Source organism: Lissotriton vulgaris, chromosome 10, assembly GCF_964263255.1.
Source record: "Lissotriton vulgaris chromosome 10, aLisVul1.2, whole genome shotgun sequence".
NCBI classification, from domain to species: domain Eukaryota; kingdom Metazoa; phylum Chordata; class Amphibia; order Caudata; family Salamandridae; genus Lissotriton; species Lissotriton vulgaris.
Window position 1 is genome coordinate 540,467,327 of NC_141698.1, and position 26,486 is coordinate 540,493,812.

Here is a 26,486-nt window from a genome sequence, read left to right on the forward strand (position 1 = left end):
AATGCTCTGTGCACACAGCCTATCTTACACACTGGTCGCTTATGTACCCTCCCGAGTGAATGGTGCGCTGTGGAAATACACATAATATATGTTCAGCCTTCTTATCCCCATGTGCTTTAAATACAGCCTCACTGCTCGGGTTCAGCCTCCATCACTCCCATGTGCTCTGTGCATATAGCCTGACTCTTCGTGTTCAGCCTCCATACCCCATGTGATCTGCGCAAACAGCCTCGCTCTGTGTTCACCCTCTATACCACCATGTGTTCTGTACACACAGCCTCGCTCGTTGTGTTCAGCCTCCATACCCCCATGTGATCTATGCACACAGCCTCACTCTTCTTGTTCAGCCTCTTCCCCTCCCATGTGCTCTGTGCAAACAGCCTGGCCCTTTGTGTTCAGCCTCCATACCCCATGTGATGATCTGTGCAATCAGCCTTACTCTTCGTGTTCAGCCTCCATCTCTCCCTTGTGTTCTGTGCACACAGCCTCACTGCTCCCTTTCACCTTCCATGCCTCACTTGTGTTCTGTGCACACTGCCTCACTGCTCACGCTCAGCCTCCATCCCTCCCAGGTGCTTTCTGCATGCAGATTGCCGCACACACTGTCAGTCAGCCCTGAGCCCCCGGCTCCTCCCCGGGGCTGCTATCTAAACACACATTAACTCTACGTCCCCACATCTGGGCTCGGGTTGCGCTGTGTGTGGCACCAGACAACCCGGCACTCCCCACACCCACCACACCACTCACGGACGGTGACCACAAAGGCAGAGCTGGGAGCACAGAATGTAGTGCCAAGCGGCCCTGTGCACGCTGCCCTGTATCTGGCTTCCACACAGTCTCTTCCTGCAGCGGTCCCGGGTCCTGTGCTCACACCATGCCCCCGCGAGGGCCCAGGGGTGCTCTCTGGTGCCTGGCTCTCGGCCTCCTCTGTGGCGGCTGTTGTGGGACGGGCGGCCTGGCCCACAAGTACCAGGAGGCCTCCCTGGACGACATTCAGAGGGACATGGAGCGCGCGGTGCAGCTCCTCAACAGGAAGAGCTTCCTGCCCTGGCAGAGGGAGCAGATCAACCAGGTGAGGAAAGCCCGGCCTAATGGTGCGCGCGCTGACGAGGCCCCTCCGCGCGCTATGCGACTTCTCTGCGTAGCTCATGTGTGACGTCCCTGCGTGTCGTATCTGGGGCTTCCCTGCGTGCTCCCACCTGTGACTGGTCCTTGACTTTCCACTATGGCTTCTCCGTGAGGTGTGGACTAACGAACAGAGCTGCTGAGTTAGGATCTGAGGAGCCAGGTTCGGGTCTCTGTGTCCGTTCATCATCTTGTGATTCTGGGCAAATCTCCTACTCTCCCTGGGCCTAAAATGAAACACTGCCCGAATGTTAAGTGTTTCCCAGGTTTTTACCTGTCTGATTCACTAATGAAAGTCGCTTTTATTTTGGTGCCTGGCCCTATTGTCTGTCCCCGTCGGACCCTGCACGGTGGCGGCCGCTTCAGAGCTTTCAGACATGGTGGAAAAGCCAAACAGCCGAAGGCAGCAGGATTGCTGGGTGAAAAAAAACAGCAAACTTTGTGCTGTTTATCACACAAGCCAGCACAGTTACATATTTTATTTGCTGTCACCCTTGCAGCCCCAGCTAGCCATCTGACATCAAAACAGATCAGAGTTCCCTTTAACCCGTTGAAGTTAGTAAATTAACAATGACGGCGTTCAACAACTGCTCTGCTGCCATAAGGGTTCGACTGAAGGCAACAAACTTAAAGGAGTGTTAAAAGGAGCCTGAGTGCAGCAGTGAATGGCTAAGACGAGAGCAACTGCTTCCCCTTCCCTCTTTGGGTTTCAAGCGGGTCCCGTTTCAAAACTGGCGAACCACTGGGGTGCATACAGAAGAAGTACAAAATGAAGCCTAAGCTAAAGTACATTCTATCATGCACAGGGACATCTTAAGCATTTTGGAGGTCCTGGGCCAAAGGTATTTTTGGGGTCCCCTGTTAGGAACAGCTGTGTATTATTTATGATCCAGTTTCAGCTCTTAGATGCCTCCTTTGCCCATGTCACTGTCAGTGCACAGACACAGTTGTCCAAATTCTAAATGTGTTTATAACTAATATTCAGATATAGTTATTTGTTTCTTAAATACTGCAGCACCTCACTAAAATTACTGCAAATAATCTCGGTGACACCCTCTTATTTCTCATATGTGAGGGCTTTTTTTGATCTAAAAGAAACTGTTTTTAGGGGTGTTGCATAAAACATAAGCACAATATTTCTCTGTAAAATGTCTGTAATACACTCTCACACATCACCTACATTAAAAAGAAATAAAAAGAAAAAGGTATTTAAAAAACAATCTGTTTAAGAATTATTCAAGGTCATCAGGGAAAGATTCTGCAGAACAGAGCTGGCTCTATCATGGGGCCCCCTTAAAGGCAGGGGCCCTGGGCCAGAGCTCACTTTGCTCAGGCGTTAAAACGTCTCTGATATGCATTCTTGATAGAAGAAACACTCGCTTGCAAAGGAGCAAGCTCTTCATCTCCCTGTCTTCAACAAGGAGTTTGTTTTTATAACACCAGTGCAACGGGGCTACCAGGGACGTGAAGGCCTAACTAAGCTAAAAAAAAAGAAGACAATTAAACATTTTTGGGGAACTTTACATGCTGCACCCCTAGCTCCTAGGCGCACTTTACAGAGAACGTTCATTGTTGCATCTCAACACCAAACGCTGTGCATTAAACAGTATGGTATATGGTTAGCAAATATAAGACTACAGATGTGAAATAGAACGGCGACTCAAGCCGCTGTAAGATGGGTTTTTGAGTCAGACAAATTCACAACTACAATCACTATTAGTTGAAGTGATTTTCCCAGAATCGCCCATTTCGTTCCTAAGTAGATTTCCTACTACCTGACTGGTTACGTTTTTACTTGGGGCCTAATATAATCTGTATTTGAAACTGAGTTGCTTTCATTGCGCTAAATCACCGACCAACCATGTTTAAGCAGTGAATGAAAGGCCTGTCTTCTGGACCTCTTTGATGTTGCACTGAATTTGTTTTTTTGTGAAAGGGGTCAGGGAGGCCTTCATTCTTGCTTGGAGCAAGGAGTTTTTATCGTCTCAGGAGTAGAATTATCCTTGGATATTAGTGGCCTCGTGGTGGGATATGCTGCAGGAATGTGTTTGTCTGAAGCGAAACTGACAAGGCGGGGGAGGGAGGGCCACTGAAAAAGTGGTGAGAGGTCACCAACTGTCATACAAAAGTGATTTCATTTCCTTTAGGCCAGGGTAATATAAGCTGTTGAGTCAAGAATGGCATGGGGTGCAGATGTTGGTGGGGAAGGTACGGAGAGGAAATGTGTGTGGGTGTGCACAGCCACACGAACCAAGGTACTGGCTAGTCTGTGAAATATCTGCTACCACCAATCTCAGTGACAATAGGTGTCTCCCAAGTGAGGCATTCAAAGCCGCCTGTCTTACACATGCCCATTTTGTCAATACCATATTTGTGGATTCCACTTTTATTTTTTTCCTCTTTGCTTCTCCAACCATACAGACTAACCCAACGTCTGTGGTAGTGCTGATCAGAACAAAACTCATTAGCTAGAACACATATGCTGCACGTCGGTATAGATGTGTCATCTAGTTGGATATTGTAGAACCGCAACAGTACAATTCTCTCACTGTACAACACATACTCAAAATCCAACAGCACAGTTTAGATAGGACATAGCGCACAAACGCCAAAAGCAGCAGAGATAGACCATGTGCTTGGGATTCATTGAGCTCCGAACAGAACTCTTCACCATGTCACACCATGTACTATTTATCAAACAAAATGGCATATAAAGACAAAACAGGTAACCTATATCCTACTCAGACCAGTGATGTCATTAATTGGCTTCTAGGGCACCCAACAGCACCTGCTAACGACGATTGTCACACTCTGCTGTTGGGCAAGTGGCATGTCTTCGATCCTACAAGCTATCCATCACCATCACCCACAACTCACTGAAGCTGACACATTCATCTAACATAGGAACATATGCATTTGCGCTGTTATTGCACAACTTCACAAGTCGAGGCACACAGGGGTTGTGATGGAAACCTCTGAACCGGTTGGAAAGTCACCCCAGCCTCCTTAAAATGCTGCCATTTCATTCCAAAGGCAGAATGTTCACCTCACATGTGCACATAACACAGCACATGCGTGCCTGCTAAGCTACACCCTCAAATGTTCTTAAGCTTCACCCCCCAAAAAAGGAAGTATTTTACTTCGTCTAGGGCTGAGTTGCGTAATGCATCCACTCCTTTGTTTCACATTATGGTCAAAGGTTGAAATCCCGGCAGGTTCAGTCAGCCTTTCATCCTTCCGATGTCAATAAATTGGGTAGCATTGAGTTGGCTATCTCTAAACACCTGTTATTCAGTATCAAGATGTCCCGAGAAATGAACACACACTTTACTAAATATACGTTTTGTTATGTTATGCTGCTCCACTTATTCCGGCTATGACTTTTCCTCCATCTCAATTACTATTGCTCTCTTTATGTTGATCTTCCCAAGTATATTGCTGCTCTATGTCAGGCTACTCAGTATGTTTGTGCATGTATTTTAGTTGCACTTTTATCCTATTCATGCATTTCATACCATCTGGCTCAGCATGGTTTCTTTGCTTTTTGTTTAGTTTTCTTTGTCTTGTATTTAGAATTGGCTATTCTTTAGTAAATCCCAAGCTATGTTGGTTGGTTTCGTTATACTCTCCTACTGCTTCCTAGTTTCTTGTGTCTGCTCCCTATCCTACACATGCTCTCCTTTTCACTCTTTTTGCTTGTCATATTAATGCCTAAAATGCCCTTAAATATAATTTTCCTCATTTAGTATCCAATTTTGTATCTTCCTGGATACACTGGTGACCAAAAACATTAACTTAATTAAGAGAACTTTTGAAGACGTATATAGCTTCATAAACTGCCTAAACAACTCTAATTTACTGTTAGTTGAGTGAAAGAATTCTTTCCAATTTCCCAGTTGGCTTCTGTGCTCAACGGGTTCAATGCTGTGGATAAAAGAGCTACGGAAAGGCTCTACCGGCCAATAAAGACCCGCTCCAGAGTTAAAGGCCCGAGCCAAAGACAAGATCCTTTAACAAGGGAGTGAGTGGCCTTTAATGTTGGGTAGAGCCCCCTACGGAGGGATCTAAGGCTATTAGAACATTCTGCCCAGAGGACAGAATGTTCTTATTTGTAAAACAAAGGCCTCATGGAGCCCGAGGGGGTTGAAATTCTTTAGGGCTCCGTGAGGCCTTTGTTCGCATTAACAGCTGTGAACAAACAGTGGAATGCTGGAGCTCTGGGCTTCTACCGGCCAAGCAGCCCGGAGCACTCCATTGTTTTCAATAGAACTCCCAACATTCCAATGTTCTAATAAATAAAATACATTTAAATAAGGCCACTCTCTTTAGGGTGTTGATCTGTGCTTAACAAGTCTGGGAAGGACTCTCAAAGTGTACTCAACACCAGGTGCAGGTTTTGTGACTGCCTGCACAGAGAGAATAGCCTGTGTTATAATATTAGAATATAGAGTTTTAAATATCACCTGCACATATATCGACTTGCACTATATCATCAAGGTAAGTCCATATGTAGGTAGAAGAGTAAATCTTTACTCCCATTTGAATTAGTACATTGTCCGTACAACAGTAGACAATATTTTGGAGTTATTAAATCTGAAAGTTGATAGTTCATTGATCAATATTTTGACATAAACCATAAGGTGGGCTAGTCTTTTGTCGTAACTCCTCAAGAGGAGTATTGTTGAAGTTAAAGTAGCTCCAACTCGACTGAGGTCAATCACCTTATTACCACCCACACTACTTGCCTTCTCACCATCAGACTAGTGGTTAATAACATAGAGAAAGGCCTTTGGGCAATCTACCACATATGCCAGTTCTACTACAATATGGCGGCGGTGTGCTGGGCTGTCTGTGTCAGGCCTGTTAAATGATTTAGGACAGGCCTGGTCTCACTTACATTCCACTAAGTTCTGCCACACCACCCCCCAAGCCCAGCTTGTCCCTTGTGCATGTGAAAACTACCGGTGCCGTTTATATGGATGGTGGCCACTGACATCACTTGGAAAACTGGGAATTCCTATTGCATGCCAGATTGTTATTGGAAACACGTGCATACTTAGCTATTGGAAATTGTCAATACCGGTATTTGTAGATGGGAAATTGACAATATAGGCATATTGGGCCAAGAAATTGGATACTGAATGTAGAAATTGGTGCAGTTATACTGATTTCCACAGATTATTCCTCATTCCAGCTGCACAGCTCATAAAAACCCATTAAAGGTGTGGCTGTATTAAAAAACGTGTTGCATTTTTCACATAAAAACAGTATTCCTTACTATACTGAAACAATGATTAACAATTTGTGATTTATAGACAAGCTTCTTTTTCCCCCACTTATCTGTATTATTAGCAGACATTTTGATATTTGTAAATCTCCACTGAAAAAATGTTTTTAAAAAACTCATTTACTATGTGTCTCTATCGCACCCTGTAGATGGTGCCGCGGCTGCACCTGGGCATGATCGAGCTGTGGTTGGAGTTCAGGCGGCTTCAGGAGGAAAAGGAGAGCATGTGGAAGAAGATGAACGCCATGCTGACCCGCGCATTGTCCGCGTGCCAAGGTGACGCCAGCGGTACACATCCTGCCCCTTCTCCATCTTCCTAACTCTCCCTCTTTTCCCACCCATTTTTATTACAGCCCTCCCCCTCCCAGTCATCCTTACTCTCCCTTGCAACTTGATGCTAAAAGTCAATTGGGTGCTGCCAGGGCTTTAAGTGGTATAAAAAACTAACTGTGGTGCTCTAAAAGGGGCGTGGCAAACCTCTTAAAGCAGTGTGTCCAATTCAATTAGGGGAGTGGCACAAATAATGAGAACAAGCATTGTGTACGGCCTCAATATAATGGTGCAATTCTTAATGCACAGTTTCGCTAACCCTAGAGGGTACGGGTCATTTTCCTCAAGACTGTATTGTTTACAGCATGGTAACACATGTACTTTTTTCATCTCTGCATCGACTACAACCAACTAAAATAACAACAAATCAAATAGGCTAAAATATGTCCCTGACATTAATAAACAATGCACACCGTAGGGATGCAGAGTTTAACAGTATTTACTCAGTTTTACAAATGCAGATTGAAAAAAAATGACTGCACTCAGTCGTATTACAGTAATTCAATTTGTGAACTACTACTGAAACTGGGAGCATCCAACAAAACCAGCGGCAATGTGCACAGTCATCTTTTCCTCTGTAGCTTATCACTATTAATGTGGTGAAATCATTTTGTGTCTTTAACCGCATCGCTGCGGCGGCTTTTCACGCTTTGTGCGGCGGTTTTGAAAATACCGCGTTACATGAAGAGCTCAGCTCGTCATCAGCACATGGCAGGTAAGCCTCATGAGGAGCTGAGCTCGTCATCAGCGAGGAAGGGGTTAATGACTGCATAAATTGCCAAACCAAGATGAACAGTGATCGCTATACATTAATTTAATCACAGTACACCCACCCACACTGTTCACGAACAGGCGGTCACCATCCATGCATTCAGGGGTAATGGACAATCATGGGTCCATCAACGACTCCCTCGTTCCAGGCCTGCCTGATGTCTGAATGACAGTAGCGCTGGGAATGACACACCCCATTAAAAATGCAACGCTATTACTTCTGACTGCAGAGAATGTGCTACAATCGACTGACGATTTGCCCCAATTCCATCACTTAATGCTCACTTTTGTTCAAGAGTAGAAAGCCCCCGCTTCAGATAATTATTTCTCTGTGATGGATTTTGAACAAACTCATTTGCAAATACAAAAGCTTAATCGCTCATGTCCCTAGCTGCAACATTTCAGATGTCCTGTCTATAATAACCCTGTAAAGCTTAGAGGGGATATGAGGACCTCTCACCACGCCCCCACTTCAATGGCTGACACCACGACAATGTTGCTGCTCCTGCGTTGCAAAAAGAGAAGGAAATCCAGAGAGAAAAAGACTCTCTTTAAAGGATTTTGGTTCCCCTACAATGCTCACCTGGCATGAAGTCATGCTGTAACTTCTCCACTATGTGCATGCTCTCACTGCAGTCAGAAAAAACAGATGGCCTGTACCAGGGAATAAAACAGAGCCCGATAGGGACCCGTTTTGAAGCCCCCTTTTAAAACCTGCTGGTGCTCAGCACCGGCAGGACCCGACTCACTTAAAGCCCTGGCTGCAGTTGTATTGTACTGTACTTGCATTTATATAACGCTTAGTGCCCACACCGCCAGCGCTCGCTCCACCTTGAGCCCCATACCACTTTCATACCAAGGAGACTCATGAGACAGAAATGTGGAAAACGGTGGTGCAGGTTTATTTTGCATAAAAAGTAGCAGATAAGGTGGGTCATCTTACAGGCGATCCAATGCGGCAGCCCCTCGCTGACCCGCATGCCTAATTAGCCATCTTGCAGGGTAAGTCGATGCTCTTGACGGTGCAATACGTTAACACTTTATTTCGTTCTACTCCCGCCCCCCCTGTCAGAGCGGAGCGATGAGGCACACCCCTGGTCGGTTCAGGCCCCCCGACCGCCCGAAGGACTAACGGGGCGCCGACGCTGTTTCCTGGAACCCCCTCGGCTCCAGGTTCTTGGCTCAGGCACCCCTACTGTGCCAGGCAGAGGTATTGACTGTATCCTTCTGCCGCAGAGGTACCCTTACTGTCCATCTGCTTCCAGATCGCCCTGTGACTCCGCCTGCAACACAAAACAGACCATTAGTTGTTCACAACTCGCCTGCCGCTCTGCTGTGGGTCAGGGCTAGGGTGGGAACAGCGCAGAGCAGCCCAGGAAACGCGTCAGGAAAAGACCGAGCACTGCTAGCTGTGCTAGTTATAGGTCTCGTGAGTCCGCCTCCCGCTTGCTCAGTATCACCACTCATTGGCCGTTAGACAAAGGGGGCGGCTCCCGGGCCGGCGCGCTATCGTTCTGCTCGCGCGGCATGTGGCACTAAGACGCTGTCTCGCTTTAGCTCCCCTTCGCGTCGCGCGGCCAGCGGCATAGTGCCCACACCGCCAGCGCTCGCTCCACCTTGAGCCCCATACCACTTTCATACCAAGGAGACTCATGAGACAGAAATGTGGAAAACGGTGGTGCAGGTTTATTTTGCATAACAAGTAGCAGATAAGGTGGGTCATCTTACAGGCGATCCAATGCGGCAGCCCCTCGCTGACCCGCATGCCTAATTAGCCATCTTGCACGGTAAGTCGATGCTCTTGACGGTGCAATACGTTAACACTTTATTTCGTTCTACTCCCGCGCCCCCTGTCAGGGCGGAGCGATGAGGCACACCCCCGGTCGGTTCAGGCCCCCCGACCGCCCGAAGGACTAACGGGGCGCCGACGCTGTTTCCTGGAACCCCCTCGGCTCCAGGTTCTTGGCTCAGGCACCCCTACTGTGCCAGGCAGAGGTATTGACTGTATCCTTCTGCCGCAGAGGTACCCTTACTGTCCATCTGCTTCCAGATCGCCCTGTGACTCCGCCACAGCTCTGGAGGAGGCCCCCGTCAACGCGGCAGGAAAAGACCGAGCACTGCTAGCTGTGCTAGTGCGGCAGGAAAAGACCGAGCACTGCTAGCTGTGCTAGTTATAGGTCTCGTGAGTCCGCCTCCCGCTTGCTCAGTATCACCACTCATTGGCCGTTAGACAAAGGGGGCGGCTCCCGGGCCGGCGCGCTATCGTTCTGCTCGCGCGGCATGTGGCACTAAGACGCTGTCTCGCTTTAGCTCCCCTTCGCGTCACGCGGCCAGCGGCATACCACCCCTGAGCAAGCGTCGACGAGCTTTAAGCCAAGCAGCACAATGCTCCGGAATCCAGTCCTTATTACTACCACTACGAATAAACATTTAAAAAACAACGTGTAGGCTCATTCCCAGCCATATTCTTCCCCTCCCATGTATCCCTCTCCTCTCCATTTTTCTCCTGTATTTCTCTCTTCTACTCCCTCCGCGGGCTTAGCCCTATACTCTACTGCTCTCCCTTTCGGTCTCCCCATGCCCCGGTACTAGGTATCTATGCAAATTTGCTATGCTCTCTCAGTCTCTTTACATTTTTATATGGCATCTGTCCATATACTTTCTCTCTCAGTTGTCCTCTGTCTTTATTTCCATACTCTCTAGGGGTCATATTTACAAGGAGCTAGCTCTACAGCAGCTTCATTTTTTAAATGCAGCAGCTGCACAATCAGTGCCCCACACTGCTCCATATTTACAAACTGATGCACTGGACCCAATGCGTCCGTGTGTAAAGGCCTACTTCACATTATACCTGTATTTAACTAAGAAACAATGGCTCCTGCGGTCCAATAACTACTTTATTATAATAGGAAAGACTGCGCAATGGCACTGATAAGAGTTATTTGTTTGATATCTGAGAAAGAGCGGCCAAACACACATAGGAAATCATTTTTGGTAAGCAATTTTGTTTATATAATAAGTTGAAATAACATCAAAATACAGTTTTAGTATTTCTAACATTCAACAAGAAATCAAACAAATTGGTGAAAGGTGTCCCAGTGAAAGTACAAGGAACCTATAACGAAGGTGACATATTTTGGGACATATGTACATGGTTTCCTTTAAGACACAAAAGCGACTGTTATGAGGTATACATTTTGTAATCAACCCTTCATACAATAAAAAGTACTGTGTGTTGGTTCGCTTTTCTAATAGTCGACGGCCTTTCTACCCTGTGTGCAATGAAAGGTCTCTTCAGGACCTACAATGGTAGGGACACCTAAGGAAATGAAGGGATGATGTCAGTACTAGGCTGATGATGGACAGTATTGCAGGATTGAGGAGGGGCTAGGATGCGAAATACCTGAAGGATGCTAGGCACTCACTGTCTGGTGCGAGCAGTGTCACCATGTGTTTAAGTGCAGGAAAAATTACTCCCATGGTGACCCAGCCGGGCACTGTGTGATAGGGAAAACAAGGCTAGTTAGACAAATAACAATGTGAAGCATGAAACCACATTCCAGAGTGTTCTGGAGACTGAACTTACCCCATGTGAGGGTAGTGGTCGACAGTACTAATGGTGGATGGCACGTCTTGGGTAAATCTGCTATCAGGCTGATTCAGGTGATGGTGCTGTGTAACAGAGAATGGGACAGTAAGACCTTAGTGCAGTATAACAAAAAGCGGAATGCATAACGCATTTGCGGACCCACTTACCCAGGCCTTGTTCGTGTGAGTGCCTAGTGGCCGGGAGTGAGACCGAACACCGTAGGTAGTTCGTGGAATGACAGGCTGTGATTCCGTCTTCTGTGCTTCGGTAGCGTTAATCTTAGTCAGTAGAATCTACAATGTGACAGACCGATAGTATAATATAATCTGCAGGGGGCTGGGCATAAGTAGGATACACGCCGTTGCGTTGTCTGTGTGCCTTACCTTGCACGTGTCTTTTCCCGGGATGATGCAGAGCTTCCGAGTATCAATCTGCGCTCGGTACAATGACAAGGGCCCAATGACCTCTCTGACGTATTTAAGGATATTTTTCCCGCCCGCGGATGGTCGAGTGTCAGAGCAGCCTAGGCTGCGGGATTCTGCACACTGATCCGGGACGGCATATTCTTTTAAAAATAATAGCACATGCCAATGTTCCAATTTGTACATATATACTTTACATGCAGTAACAATAAATGTGCTCTTCCGCATTTGTTGTGACAAACTGCTGTTTCCTCAAGGATGCGCACACTCTGCGATTTAAATTAGACATTTGCAATTCATAACACATTTGGTGCATATCAATTTTTGCTCTTTACACAGTGGATTACAGCCCTTACTCTTCAATCCACGCTTGACGTGTATTCATACATGCACACGTGTACGTTGTATCAGGCAACACATGCGGATCAATTGTGTATGTATTGGTGGAGTCTGCTCCTCCTTAGCAATCTTGGTTACTGTGTTTGCTATACATACTTAATAAAAACCAGTCTATCATAGAATGCAGTGGAGGGTTGTGTTGTGGAAATGACCTACAATCGCGGTGCTATTCATTGCATGTCCATTGTTTACATGGCATATATCTCTTGTGGTTTGGTCTATTGTAAACCACTACGGACAGTGTACTGGGGGTTTAGCTACTTAATGTTGTCACAAATCCATGCCACTCTTCAGCAGAGTTGAGCCCTTGGGCGATGGAGTCAGTGCGTTCTATCCATCTACATTCAAGCCTCTGTAGTATATGTGTGATATTCCCTCCTCTCTTTGGTGTGGATGCTTTGTCAATTACTTGCCAACTTATATCATCTGCCGTGTGAGTTTTACTGGTAAAATGATTTACTAGTGGAGCATTGGCTACTGAATGTCTGATTCGGCTGAGGTACTGTCCTATCCATGCTTTGACAGGTTGTTGGGTTTGGCCACCTTACAGTAACCCACACGTGTATGTTATGCAGTATACCACATTTCTCGTGTTGCACTTGGCAAAAATTTCAAGCGTGTGTTTAACATTTGCGTGTTCACAGTGAAAGTGCATGCCACACAATTCCTACATTTGAAGTGACCCTTTATCTCCGGTAGGCCCCAGGCGGATTGCAGTGATCTGGCGGTAGGAGTGGAGTCTTCTAGTGATGATTGAATCAGGTGGTCTTTGATGTTTTTGCCCCGTTTGAAGGCAAACATGGGAGTCTCAATGCTAGGATCCATAGTTATGATGATGTGCCAATTTTTTGTGACTAACTTGCGGACTTGTTGGGTATGTACCCCAAAGGTGGTGACACATATCAGTTTGTTCACAGATTTTTCTTTGGGAGCTAATAGCGTTTCCCTTGAGCATAACCAGGCCCGTTTGAGAGATTTTTTATTAGCCCATTGGGATAACCTCTAGCCAACAGTTTATTCTTCAATGTATTGGCTTCTCTCATGTAGTCCTCCTTTTTTGTGCAATTGCTGCACAGTCGAAGAAACTGCCCGAAGGGTAGACCATCCCTTAGTGCTCGTGGGTGTTGGCTGCTGTAGGCGAATAGCGTATTTCTCTCTGTGGGTTTCCTATTTAGATACATATATAATGCTCCTTCCTCATATTGTATGTTCAGGTCCAGAAAGGCAATACTGGAATTGTGTATTGTAGAGGTGAAGGTGAGATGTCTCTGTATTGTATTCAGATATATGACAAAATCATTGAAGCCAGACTCGCTTCCTGACCAGATTAGGAAAATATCATCAATGTACTGCTTCCAGCACAATATACTGGAGCTGTATATGTTGGTGTCTGTGAGGGCAAATTGATGTTCTACGTAATGCATGTATATGTTAGCCAAACTTGGAGCAAAAATTGCTCCCATGCTGGTACCAGAGCATTGTTGATAAAAGGTACCCCCTGAGACAAAATAGTGATGTGTTAAGGCAATAAGTAGTTGTGAAATAATGAAGTCGGTAGGCACTCGTGTGGGTCTTGCTCTTGTATCTAGAAGGCTAGTTATCACTGTAATAGCCTCTTCTTGCGGTATATTAGTGTAGAGAGAGGAAATATCCAATGTGGCTAGCCAATCTGTCTCAATGTTGTAAGGTCTTTTTTCTACAAGATTGATCATATGCATATAATCTCTAACACATATGTCTTGTAGTGGAACATAGTCTTTAATAAAGAAATCAATGTATTTGCCAATGGGTTCTAGGACTGACCTACATCCCGAGAGGATGGGAAATCCTGGGGGATTTGTTGTGCTCTTGTGGATTTTTGGGATAGTGTACAGAACAGGGGTCCTAGGAAGTTCCGCATCTCCCATGTACGTTTTCCCATAGATTTTATTGCTTAAGACTTCCTTTGTCTTTACCAATTCCCTATCCACATATTCTATCGCTTGACCTATTGGTGTCCTTCTGTTGCTACCAGATATCTCACCCCATACTCTAGTGCTCTCCTTACAAAGCTCTCTTTCTGTTTCAACGATGAGCCGATCTCAAAGGCTAGGGCTCACCCTCTCTGTCTCTCTACCACTGACCTATCTCATAAACTAAGGCTCACCCTCTCCGTCTCTCTACTATGGACCTATCTCATAGGCTATAGCTCACCCTCTCCGTCTCTCGAATATGGACCTATCTCAAAGGTTAAGGCTCACCCTCTCTGTTTCTCTACTACGGACTGGCTCATAGGTCAAGGCTCACCCTCTCTTTCTCAAAGGATAAGGCTGACCCTCTCCCTCTCTCTACAACAGACTTATCTCAAAGGCTATAGCTCACCCTCTCCGTCTCTGTCTACTACGGACCAATCTCATAGTCTAGGGCTCACCCTCTCCATCTCTCTAAAACAGACCTATCTCAAAGTCTAAGGCTCACCTTCTCCGTTCCTCTACTATGGACCTATCTCATAGGCTAAGGCTCACCCTCTCCATCTCTCTGCTACGGACTGGTCTCATAGGTTAAGGCTTACTGTCTCCATCTCTCTACTATGGACCGATCTCATAGACTAAGGCTCACCCTCTCCGTCTCTCCACAGTGCCTATCCCAAGCTCTGTGGCTCCGCCTTTCTTTCTTCTCCTGCTTCTAAAATATATGTACCCCTCGCTCTATGGTTCCAACTCTCTGCCCTTCTACTTCTGTATGAGGTGCCTATCCCCATACTCTTCAGACTCCTCTTCCTGTCTCTAACAGATATTGATACTCCTACTTTCTATCGCCCTTCTATCTCCTTCTGTCTCCACCAAATATTTTTACAGGTACAGAGTTGTTGCGGGAGGTCTACATGGGTGATAAGGTGTAGAATTTGTGCTTTTCGGTATTGGATGGTTGGACATGAAATCCAGAGCAGGGAGGTCACTACATGCAGTATATGTTTTCCAGGGATCACTTGAGGTGAATTATTTACTGTTTTTTTTACAAAATGGCAGTATGTATATTGATGGAGATGCAACTCCATACTTAGAACAGTTTAGTTGGGCAAAGTTTATATCAACTATGCATCACCAAAATGACTACTATAAGCCGGATTCTATATGTCCTATAGAAGATGATTAACCCTGTCTCCTGATAAAGTTAAAGAACTATGAGGCGACTTGTTGTCTCCTGATTATGGATAAAGATAGGAGAGGTAATTGGGTTTTCGTATTATATTTCCTCATAATGCAAAATGTCATATCTGAAACCTTGTGAAAAGAAAAAGGCATAATAACATAGTCAACTAAGCAGAGAGTTGTTTCAGAGACATATAATTTTAAGTACATTGGGCAGTAAAGGCGTTTGTGACTCTGGCATCCTATAGAATTGTCTATTTTGCCTGATAGCCGACTGACTATGAAGTGTTTACCCACAGTTAGAGATTGGAATGTAGATATAGCTGATATATAAGGCTGTGACAAACCCAGCCCTCAAGGAAGAGACAAACTAGAAAATCTTGTACCTCTGGGATACCCATATTGGATCGATACGCTTCTCCAGACACCAGCAGATCCAGACAAAGTAGACAAGCTGGGTTGTTGGTACCCAAGAGTCCTTAATGACCCATACGAAGATTCCTTCTCAAATCTTAGAAAGTGGCAGGACATTCTGAAATCTGCCAACCCACTAGAGTCTGGCGTCTCTGAATGATCAGTGTCAGACTACCCGCGCTCAACTGCTGAGGGAATGATCAAAGTCATTTGGGAATGTCTACAGGCAATTCTAGAATTTGAGAGAATCACACATGTGATTGTCAAATTGGCATTATCCACAGTAGGAAATCCCAGCCATACACGTAACAAGATCCTGAGGATTATCGAGAATGGGAGAAACACCTAACTCAAACCCCCTGTCACCACAGAAGGAACACACATTTTAAGTTACTAAAAAAGCAGCAAAGTGTACAACTCAACACTCAAATAAGAAGCACAGTTAACGACTTAATATGATAACTTTTATGAAAGAAATAAACCATAATTCCTAGCACTTTAATTCACAACACATCCAAAGGGAGGGACCTTCACCTTTCCACTAGTCACCCCTTAGTGAATTCTGTAAGCCTCTTTCTCTGCTCCCTTACATTCTCCTCTTTGCTTTTCACAAGATATGTCATGTCTTTTGACGTCTGTTTCAAGTTATTGTTTTTTTGCTTGCATTTTTATTTAATGGGTAAGAGATCAAATGTTGGTTTCAAGGCCCGAGCTAGGGTGAGTCTGTGCTTGCGAACCAGAGATACTGGTCGATGCAGTAGTGGATCCATGAGTTTCACTGTCTAGCCCTCTCTGTTGTAGGATGGGTAATGGCAGTGGCGGCTGGTGACATTTGAAAGTGGTAGGGCGTAAAATTATTGTCATACTGCACCGCAGCGACCTAGCGTAGGGAGACGTGAACAACCTACAGGGGGTTCTCTCCCAAGGAAAGAAGCTGTGCGCAAAATTTGATGCTCCGGCACTTGATGTCTCAGCGATGGCCCCAGGAGCAATCCGACAAAGTCACAAAGGGAGGGTAGTATGAATCCCCAAGGAACAACCGGCTCAGGAGTGAAAACATGCTGTTTCAAAAGGGCTCGGGACGACCACCAGGGAGGGAAAAATCTACATGAACCAGGCTCAGGCGGCCTGGATGGTGACCAGACTCGCCGGTACACATCGGTGACTGGCAGAGTCCAGACCGCCACAGGTAAGAAATTGGCCACGTTTGGTAAACTCCACCCCAGCTCATAACCGTGCTTTTGCAGGGGCTGGAAAACGCTATCATAATCATAACTGAGGCCCAAAAGACACCAAGGTCTTAACAAAAGTGTAAAAACAAGCCAACCCCGGACCTCAACCATCACTGCGCCTCTCCCTGCCACCCACCCCATTCGGACAATCCTCTGTTGATGTAGTGCAGCTGTGTCTGCTCTCACAAAACACACATTTAAAAAAAACACTTGCAATAAAGTTTCATGTTTGCGGTTAAAATTCATTTTCATGTACTGGTAAGCTCACAACAAAGGTGAACTTTGCAATCGTGAGTTTAGAATTGCAGCCCAGTTCAAGGAAGAGCAGACCAACGAGCGTCTTGCTGTAGAGGAGAGATAACCTACAAAGTCAGTCCAGTTTATCATTTGAATGTTCCCTGCTCTGCGTGCGCAGTTGGCGACCTCCCTGGGGGCATGGTGGTAGCATTCAAAAAACAGAAGTATGCATGCATGTTTAGAACTTTCCAGGGGCTAAGGCACACTTAAAATGAATAGGAATGCAATGGCTTCTATACAGGGCCACTGGAATTATGCAGCGAAGAAAGATCAATTTTAACAATGGGGTTGACTAAACTTTGCAAAAAGAAAATGTAAATTATGAAGCACACTGCTGCACACACTATATAAGTATTACTTCACTCTTGTGACATTGCAATGCACATTAATACTATCTGGCCAAATATCTCACCTCATTACTACCAACTTAACGTAAATACAGCCATCAGCAACTCAAATGTGACCACTTAATTTTTGCAAAAAATGCATGTCTCTGCGCACCACCACCTGTGCTATCTTTTTACTAACTTCAGTCGTTTGAGCTTCAATTATTTTTTGGAAATCTGCAAATTATGCAACAACTGGTAGATAAAATCCATAATGATGTGGAATACGGAGCTGGCACGAAATCGATTGTCTCCAGCGGCTCTCGCTATTGTGAAATTCAGAGATGTACTAATAGACTAGCGAAAGGCCAGAAGGAGTCGAGTTGAGCGAGTGAGTGCCAGATTCAGCCACAGCAGAATTGCATTTAGGCAGTAAATACGGATAGATGGCAGAGGTTTGTAAAGCATGGCAATCTGAATCTACAAAACATACATGTGGCAAAGACATTTGGAGCAAGAAACGCTGCACCTGCCATTGAGACCCAACCATTGTTGCAGTGAAACTGAAAGTTTTTTCTGTTAGAAGTCAAACATTACCTCACATAAGTCAAGCCTGCGGCTGCGGGCTAACGTTTTAGAGAGAAGATACACAGAGGTTTTTTTAGGCACACGAGGACACGCTGCTTAAGCGGCCTTAGACTTAAAAGCAACAAGAATGCACAAAACGTCAGAAAACCACAAGAAAACATGGTTTTCTGACGTTTCTCACTGCCTGCGCATGGTGACATAAAGTATAATTTCTACTCTCGCCCAGCAGCCACCACAATTCTTAACTTACAAACCGTTTGTAAATTAAGAATTGCAGTGGCTGCTGGGCGAGTGTAGAAATTATACTTTATGTCACCATGGGCAGGCCGTGAGAAACGCGCCTGAGTCAAAAATACACACCTGACAGACATAGATACGCATCCCAAGAAACGCACGTTAAATTAAATGTGGGAAGTAATAAGTGCACCGCCTGCTGAAGCTTTCGCCCCTCCAAACGTCCTCCATAACACACATTCTACGATACTTATGCACATTGTTGTAAATTGACTGCGCATCTCAGTGGTATTGGAATTCGTGTGGGTGACATAGAGGCTTTCAAAACCATGGTTGGTGGCACTTGAAACGGAGGAGCCAGCAAATCTTTTTCCCCTTCCTGCTTCTTTTGCCCCTTACGCTGTACCCCTCCTCGTGTAATTAAAGTGATTAAAAAAGCAGACCCACATGCAGTCACGGACGGCATTACGAGCGTGGGGGGAGGGGGGGTAAATAACTTAAACTTACCTTGGCTTCTTAAGTCCAGACTCCCGCCATCGCTGCATTTGAATTCCTCTGGGCTCGTCGTCATCAGGAAGGCGGCAGGCAGCCTCCCTCCCCTCCACGGCAGCCAGCGCTCTGATTGGTGCGGCCGGCAGCCCTACCTACGTCATTTCTCTCTGAATGCTGCAGCACAGCAGCATACAGAGAGACAGGGAGAGTGGGAGGGGTTACTCGAGGGCTGGGGGGAGCGGCTTGCCTACTGTGTTAATACTGTCTGTTTGGGTAGCCTCTCAGGCTGTCCAAACAGACAGTATTACCAACAGTTGGCAAGCCGCTCCCCCCTGCCCTCGAGTAACCCCTCCCACTCTCAACGAGGAACTTGACTTCTGCTTTCTTTCCGTGCGAGAAGGCAGAAACAAATGGTAGTTATTACGGTAATAACTACCATTTGTTTCTGCCTTCTCGCACGGCGAGAAAGCAGTGGGGCGGCGCCCAAACGCCCCCATAGAGCAGCCGCCACTGGATACGCATCCCAAGAAACGCACGTTAAATTAAATGTGGGAAGTAATAAGTGCACCGCCTGCTGAAGCTTTCGCCCCTCCAAACGTCCTCCATAACACACATTCTACGATACTTATGCACATTGTTGTAAATTGACTGCGCATCTCAGTGGTATTGGAATTCGTGTGGGTGACATAGAGGCTTTCAAAACCATGGTTGGTGGCACTTGAAACGGAGGAGCCAGCAAATCTTTTTCCCCTTCCTGCTTCTTTTGCCCCTTACGCTGTACCCCTCCTCGTGTAATTAAAGTGATTAAAAAAGCAGACCCACATGCAGTCACGGACGGCATTACGAGCGTGGGGGGAGGGGGGGTAAATAACTTAAACTTACCTTGGCTTCTTAAGTCCAGACTCCCGCCATCGCTGCATTTGAATTCCTCTGGGCTCGTCGTCATCAGGAAGGCGGCAGGCAGCCTCCCTCCCCTCCACGGCAGCCAGCGCTCTGATTGGTGCGGCCGGCAGCCCTACCTACGTCATTTCTCTCTGAATGCTGCAGCACAGCAGCATACAGAGAGACAGGGAGAGTGGGAGGGGTTACTCGAGGGCTGGGGGGAGCGGCTTGCCTACTGTGTTAATACTGTCTGTTTGGGTAGCCTCTCAGGCTGTCCAAACAGACAGTATTACCAACAGTTGGCAAGCCGCTCCCCCCTGCCCTCGAGTAACCCCTCCCACTCTCAACGAGGAACTTGACTTCTGCTTTCTTTCCGTGCGAGAAGGCAGAAACAAATGGTAGTTATTACGGTAATAACTACCATTTGTTTCTGCCTTCTCGCACGGCGAGAAAGCAGTGGGGCGGCGCCCAAACGCCCCCATAGAGCAGCCGCCACTGGGTAATGGTCCTTCTGGATGAAGGAAGGACATGCCCTTTCCCCGCATCAGTATGGAGCAACGCTGGACCCAATGAATATGGTTCAGTGACTGCTTTGGAACCTTTATATCACTTTGTAAGTGCACTCCTACATTATAGAGTGCTTCTCTGGTCAGGAGCGTAGCTTCAGGAGGGGTGTTTAGGGCATAGCATTCCCCTAATAAATGTATTTTCTGATAAATAGTTGAGTACAGGTGATTTCAGTCGGGTATTGTGAGATATCAGTCAGATTTCACCAGGGATATTTACATAAACACAGACAAAAATGCACACAAACTCGTTCCCTCTCTGATTTGAAAGCCCTCAAAATATTGGTTATTTTACTAAATATTTTTTCTCTCTTAGTACTCCTACCAATCCGATTTCCTCTCCCTTTGCACCACCCCTAAGGCCCCTCTCATGTGCCTTGCTTGTCCTATGTATGGAAACATTATATGCCAGTCTGATTGTCGGAAAATCTGAAGCTCAACCCAATCTCACTGACCAAGCTACACCCCTGTCTGTGGCTGCAACTGTTTAAAGTCAGAAACAGCCTTCATTTTTCTGTTTAAAAAGTATGGACGACAGAGCTTCCGGCCTCGCATATCAAAACTTTTTGCGGGCCTGGGTCAACTAACTGGAGAGAGTAACTTCATAGGATGAAGAACTTTAAAAAAAAATGTTCGACAGGAAAAGAGAAAACACATCAGGTCTACCATCTGGGAGCCATGTTAGCTGCCTTGTTATTAAGAAATGGGACAGCTTTGCTTTAAAATCTATAAATACGTTTTGCTGCAGGAATTTCAAAAAGATTATTTAAAAACGCAGGCCCTGGGGCACAATGAAAATTCTTCCCTCACTGCCCCTCTCACCGGGCCTACTTGCAATAGAATCTGTTTTCTGGCCCTTCATATAGACGTCTCAGAAACAACATGCACGGGCTGGTTTATCAAGAGATTTAAGTTGGGCGACTTTAGAACTCTCCTGCCAGGGCACTGCGCCACAGTTCAGAAGTCAGTTTATCTGCCATGTGCGTGAGGTTTCCTGTGATAAAGGCATTCACTACAACTTTTTATTGCAAAATATCAATATTTCAAGTATTAAAGGACATTATCACATAACTTGTAAAGCGCTCTGATACCTTCGGGTCTAGGTAGCGCTATATAATACTCAAAATAATAATAATAATAATGTAGACTCCTGTTGGATCTGTCGCTGGTGAGGTTTACAGACAGACATCTTCAAAACCACAGCTAAAGTAAATGCTGCGTGTCACCCCCACCACAGACCTCTCGGAAGTGCGGATACCCAATGCCTGGAAAGGCAGCTCCTATTGTGCCCAGAAAGACAGACAAAGGCACATACCTTTTTAATGCCCACCTGCAGACTTCCGCCGCTCACAAGCTCTAGGAAGGCCCGTCTACAAACAGTCATTAATTCACAATCCTAAGTAATTTTGGATAGACAGTGTGACTTGTAATAACAGGGAAGCTCGACCAGTTCCTGTAGACCACCATTAGGACCTCACAAGAACACACACATTTGTAGGATTAAAACTACGGTGTTCCTGTGAGATCTGCCCAGGCTTAGCAGGTGAGGCGTCGTCACCCCCTCTTATTTTTATTCCCACCAATTATCTCCCCAGCTCTTTCTCTTTAGCTACAAGCAGGATGGGACTTACCTATAGGGCAACCTGGCAGTGCCAGAAGGGCTAGTCTGACAGGTTATTTGTGGGTCGGTTTTTTGTGGGCTACTTGTGGGTCTGTTTATGGTCTGAAGAGACAGTTTTTACAATTGATTTCCCTGATATCACAAACATTGGCTACAACAAGCACAAAAGCATGCAGTCTGCCTTACCTTGCAAAACACATGTGCAGCTTCCGTTACAGAGTCAAAACTGCCCCTATTTGCAGAATGTGGACCACTTTTGAGCTATCTGATTCGCTAACGTGGACCCCTTTTATTTTTATACCTGGATCAACTTCTGTCACAGTCCGACCCTTGCTATGAGCGTACCCCCTACCCGGCTTTCAGTCTCCAACAACTGAGTCCAGCTATAGCTTGTTAGTTTATTCCTGATCCACTGGTGTCTGCACACTTAGGATCGGATTTACTAAAAGTCAGGCAGCTCAGTTGTGAGTGAAAATCTGAAGTGTCGCATTGAGCGAACAGTAAAAATTGCTTAACACTATCAGTCATTTTGAGGCATAGGCAAAGTGAGCTCCGTCCCAGGGCCCAAGCCTTTCAGGGGGGCCCCTGATAGAGCCAGCTCGGTTCTGCAGAGAGTCTTGCTCTGGTGACAATGAATAATTCTTACACAGATTGCAATCGACTGTCATGGTAACTATACACAATATCAAATCCAAAATATAGAATGGACAGAATATCGAAGTCAAAATATCGAATGGACATAATATCGAATGGATATAATATAGTGGTTAATAATATTGAAATGCAGGTAAGTAATATCGACTGTCAAAATATCGAAGTACATAATATAGGCATTAAAATATATTACATTTTTAATAATATGGATTTTTTGTGTGTTTTGTATGTTAGTATATGTGTTAAAAGTGTATATTATTTTGTAATGTATTTTTATTTTTTTTTAATTAATTAATTTTATGTTTTTTAATTTTTGCGTAATTTAATTCTGTGGCGGATTGTGGGTTTATAGGAGAATCGGGTGGGAAGTTATTTAATTATAGTAAATAAATATAAATTTTTAGGAATTATTAATTCTTTTTAATTTAATTTTGCGTTTTAGTTCTGTAGCGGGTAGAGGGTTTATAGGGGAATAGGGTGGGAAGTAATTTCATTGTAATAAAGTGACATTCATTTTTATTTATTGGTATTGAAAATTAATTTATTGTTTAATTATTAATTATTAATTAATTTGTATGAATTGGTATTTACTTTTTCTTAATTGATTAATTGATAATTATGTTCATTGTATTAATTTCAAATTTGGAGCGGGTTGTGGTTTTATAAGGGAATTGGGTGGGAAGTAATTTAATTGTAATTAAGTAATTATTTAAATTATTTTTGTGTATTGATTAATGTATTGTTAATTAAATATTGGTAATTTTTGTATTAGTAATTTTTTGGTATTGAAAATTAATTGGTTGTTAGTCAATTATTAATAGGTAATTAGTTTTTAATAAATAATATTTATTGGTATGTATAATTAATTGATTATTAACTATTTTTTACTGGTAAATATTTAAATTTTTTTTTATTGGAATTGATAATTCATTTATTTTTAAAAATGAAAGCATTACTTTCCCTACTGTTGCACTCACTGGAGTGGGAATAGTAATTTTTACCCTCCCGCTATCCAAAGCTTTATTATTATTATTATTATGTTTGCACTTGTAAAGCGCGCTGCTACCCAGAGGTTTCCTGGCGCTGTGCAACGCTGGGGAACCCGTCCTGGCTTTCCCTGTGGGATGGTCCCTGCTGGGAGTCCCCAGGGTGGAGCCAGGCATCCCCGGCGTTGGGGGAGAGGGGGGCCGTTGTGGAGATTAGGCAAGCTAATGCCCAGAGTTGCCGAGTGCGACCCCCAGATTAGAATAGGCACCGAAGCGAGAATTATCGAGTCCGCTGACCCAAGTCCACGACCCTGCCGCGTCGGGAATTGAACCCTGGTCCCGGCCGACTTCTGCTCCCGGGTCTGCCGCCTCTAACTGGTGAGCCACACCGCTCCACTTTCCCTACTCTTGCACTCACTGGAGTGGGAATAGTAAATTTTACCCTCCCGCTATCCAACGCTGATGGAAATTTATTTTTAGATATTACTTACATTATTTCTTAATTTTAATATTTTTTAATTAATTTTAAGAATGTTTTATTTAATTATATTGATTATTTAATTAAGTTAATATTACTTTTAACATATTTTTTAAAAATCGATATTTTGTCTTCGATATTTTTCTACTTACCTGTTTGTAGATAGGGAGTCGATATTCTGAATTTTGATATTTTGGTGTCGATATTTTGTCCATTCTATATTTTTAGTGTCAATATTTAGTCAGTGATCCGACTCTCACACATCACTCATATTCAAAATAAATGAAAGGAAAACGGTATCTGAAACAGACATTTTGCAGAGAAATGTTGCGTTTGTTTCATTCTTTCATATCAAAGCAGGAACTCACATATTCATATGTCACAGTGATTATTGCAATAATATAAGTGAACTGCTGCTGTGTTACAATATTGAAAACTCACCTCACTATCCCTAAATATGAGATGTAAAGACATTTAGAAATGGACCAGTGTGCATGTCCACTTTCAGTGACCTGGGGGACCTTCCTGTACATAAACAATCCATGGCATTTTGCTTTTCCATGTGTGCTGCACAAGGCAGCACACATGGAAAATACGAGGCAAAATAATGCATTTCTCCTCTTTTCACCAACTTAAGACTCCTATGTACGCTGCCCTTGTACATAGGGGGTAGTGTCAAACTCAATGGGTGTTGCGGTGGAACGCCCACGCAACACCCACTGCCCACCCCTTTCACGCCACCGTTAAGGCAGCATTAAGTGAGTTAACACTGCCTCATAAATAAGGCTAAGCCCCTATCAGTACCACAACGTCGATAAAAGTGACGATGTCGTGGCGATAGGGGCTTGTACATATGCCCTTATGGGTGGTGAAGTGTTTGAAATGTTATATCCCCTACAGCCAGTTGCTGACTGCTTTTAAGAAACCATTCCTTCTACTTTCGCCCCTCTCCCCAGTATACCCTTCTAAACAGACTCCCTCATTAACAAGCATTGGCAAACCTAATAGGTTTCGCCTTAGCGAGAGCTATTGGCTTTGGCAATGTGCTTTAGACATTATGATTCGGGTGCAGTAGAGTGGAGTGATTGGGATGGATTAAAGTGGAGTGGGCTAGATTTGAGTTGGGTGGAGTGGGGTAAGTGGTGAGGAGGAGTATCGGATGGCCAGGTGCATTGTGTTGTGGAGTGAGTGGCAATAAATGGAGTAACATGGAGTCGAGTAGTGTGGCGTGTCATAGAGTGTCATAGAGTGAAGGGGTGTAAAGGGCAATGCCATGTCGTAGAGTGGAGTGTCCTAGAATGGAGTGGCATGCATAGATTGGAAGAGCTTAGATTGAAGTGGTGTATTGTGGCATATGCATGGTGTGGTAGCACACTGCCATTACAAACAACACATTTTCAGATGAAATGACCAATACATTTGCACTGATTTATGATTTTACTACAGACAAACGATAATGTGTGTAAATGTTATCATCTAGTGTATTGATGTGTTTTGATCAAATTTTTATTTCCACCACTCTACAGAATTACAAACAAATATGCTTCATTTGCACTAATTCTGATATATTCAAAAACATCAGCACAGTTTTTTTTGTCTGCTAGATAAAAAATATCATCCTACGCCCTCTCCTCTTACATGGATACCCAGCAGGATTGTCACATAAATTCTCTCACTTTGAAATCAAAGAAAGAAAATAAACCCTTTCTGATTGAGCTACGTTTATTCATTCAGTTTGGTTTCTTATTTTGAAATCTCGCTCAAATAGAAGGATAGAGTGCAACCCTTTAAAGTTTTTTAAAAAACAAGGCTTTCATCACATAGGTCCTCATATTGTGAGGTGGGTTTGGACAAGCCTGCAGGAAAGTAATTTCAAAACAGAGTTCAAAGACAAGTGGACTGGAAGAGAGAGCTTGGCATTTGACAGCTGTCTATGAATGCACAGCTAACCGAGCGGCGGAAGGTAGATGTAGGCCTTTCCTCTTCACTACGAACTAATATGTTGACAGAAGTGAAGCGCCTACCCCGAGCTCGATGAAGTCCAACACGAGCATTACTCTAGTTTTTTGTTCATCTCCTAAACCTTAGGAGTGAATTCCCAGATATACAGTTTAATCATCTGGAAGACCAAGGATTTAGGACAGGATGCGTCTTTTAGGGGACCCACACCTCCCACTTCCTTGTTTTGGTCCTGAGGAATACCGGGGATTACCCCTTATGGTAGAAACATGTCGACCAACACATAGCAGAGATACACAGGTCGTAACTCCCCTGCCAGTATCTCACCATACGTTTTAAATTTTGTCCAGTTACCTTTTTATTAAAGCTAATATTGAAGTGCTAACCAGGACAATTTTAACACTCACACTGTTTTTTTGCACCCCACACTTCACTACCTGCTCCACTGTAACCCAGGTGTTGAAGCACACCCAAGTGACGCTAGGCCACTTGGGTGGGCCCCGATGATGAAGCAAGTCACCACTAGGTGGTGAGTGAGGGGTTTACTAACAAAGGAACAGTGCTTCCTTGTCAGGAAAAGAGCCTTCACCTCCCTCATCGGGTGGTACTCCTCCTTATGTTTATAACAATGCACAGCAAATGTGACAGGATAAGAACAAGATTAACACCATGAGCGCTAGCGGAATTCCGCTTACACGCTGGG

The 26,486-nt window shown here is 44.7% G+C and overlaps 1 protein-coding gene across 1 annotated transcript in view; it reads left to right on the forward strand.

Moving 5' to 3' along the window:
* The first annotated feature begins 659 nt into the window (after positions 1-659).
* Positions 660-26,486, forward strand: part of LOC147688487 (uncharacterized) — a 34,870-nt gene continuing 9,043 nt past the window's right edge. The window contains exons 1-2 of the mRNA XM_086941380.1: positions 660-1,072; positions 6,562-6,688. Coding sequence (XP_086797506.1) covers positions 875-1,072; positions 6,562-6,688 — 325 coding nt within the window. The 5' untranslated portion in view covers positions 660-874. The remainder of the gene's footprint in view (positions 1,073-6,561; positions 6,689-26,486) is intronic.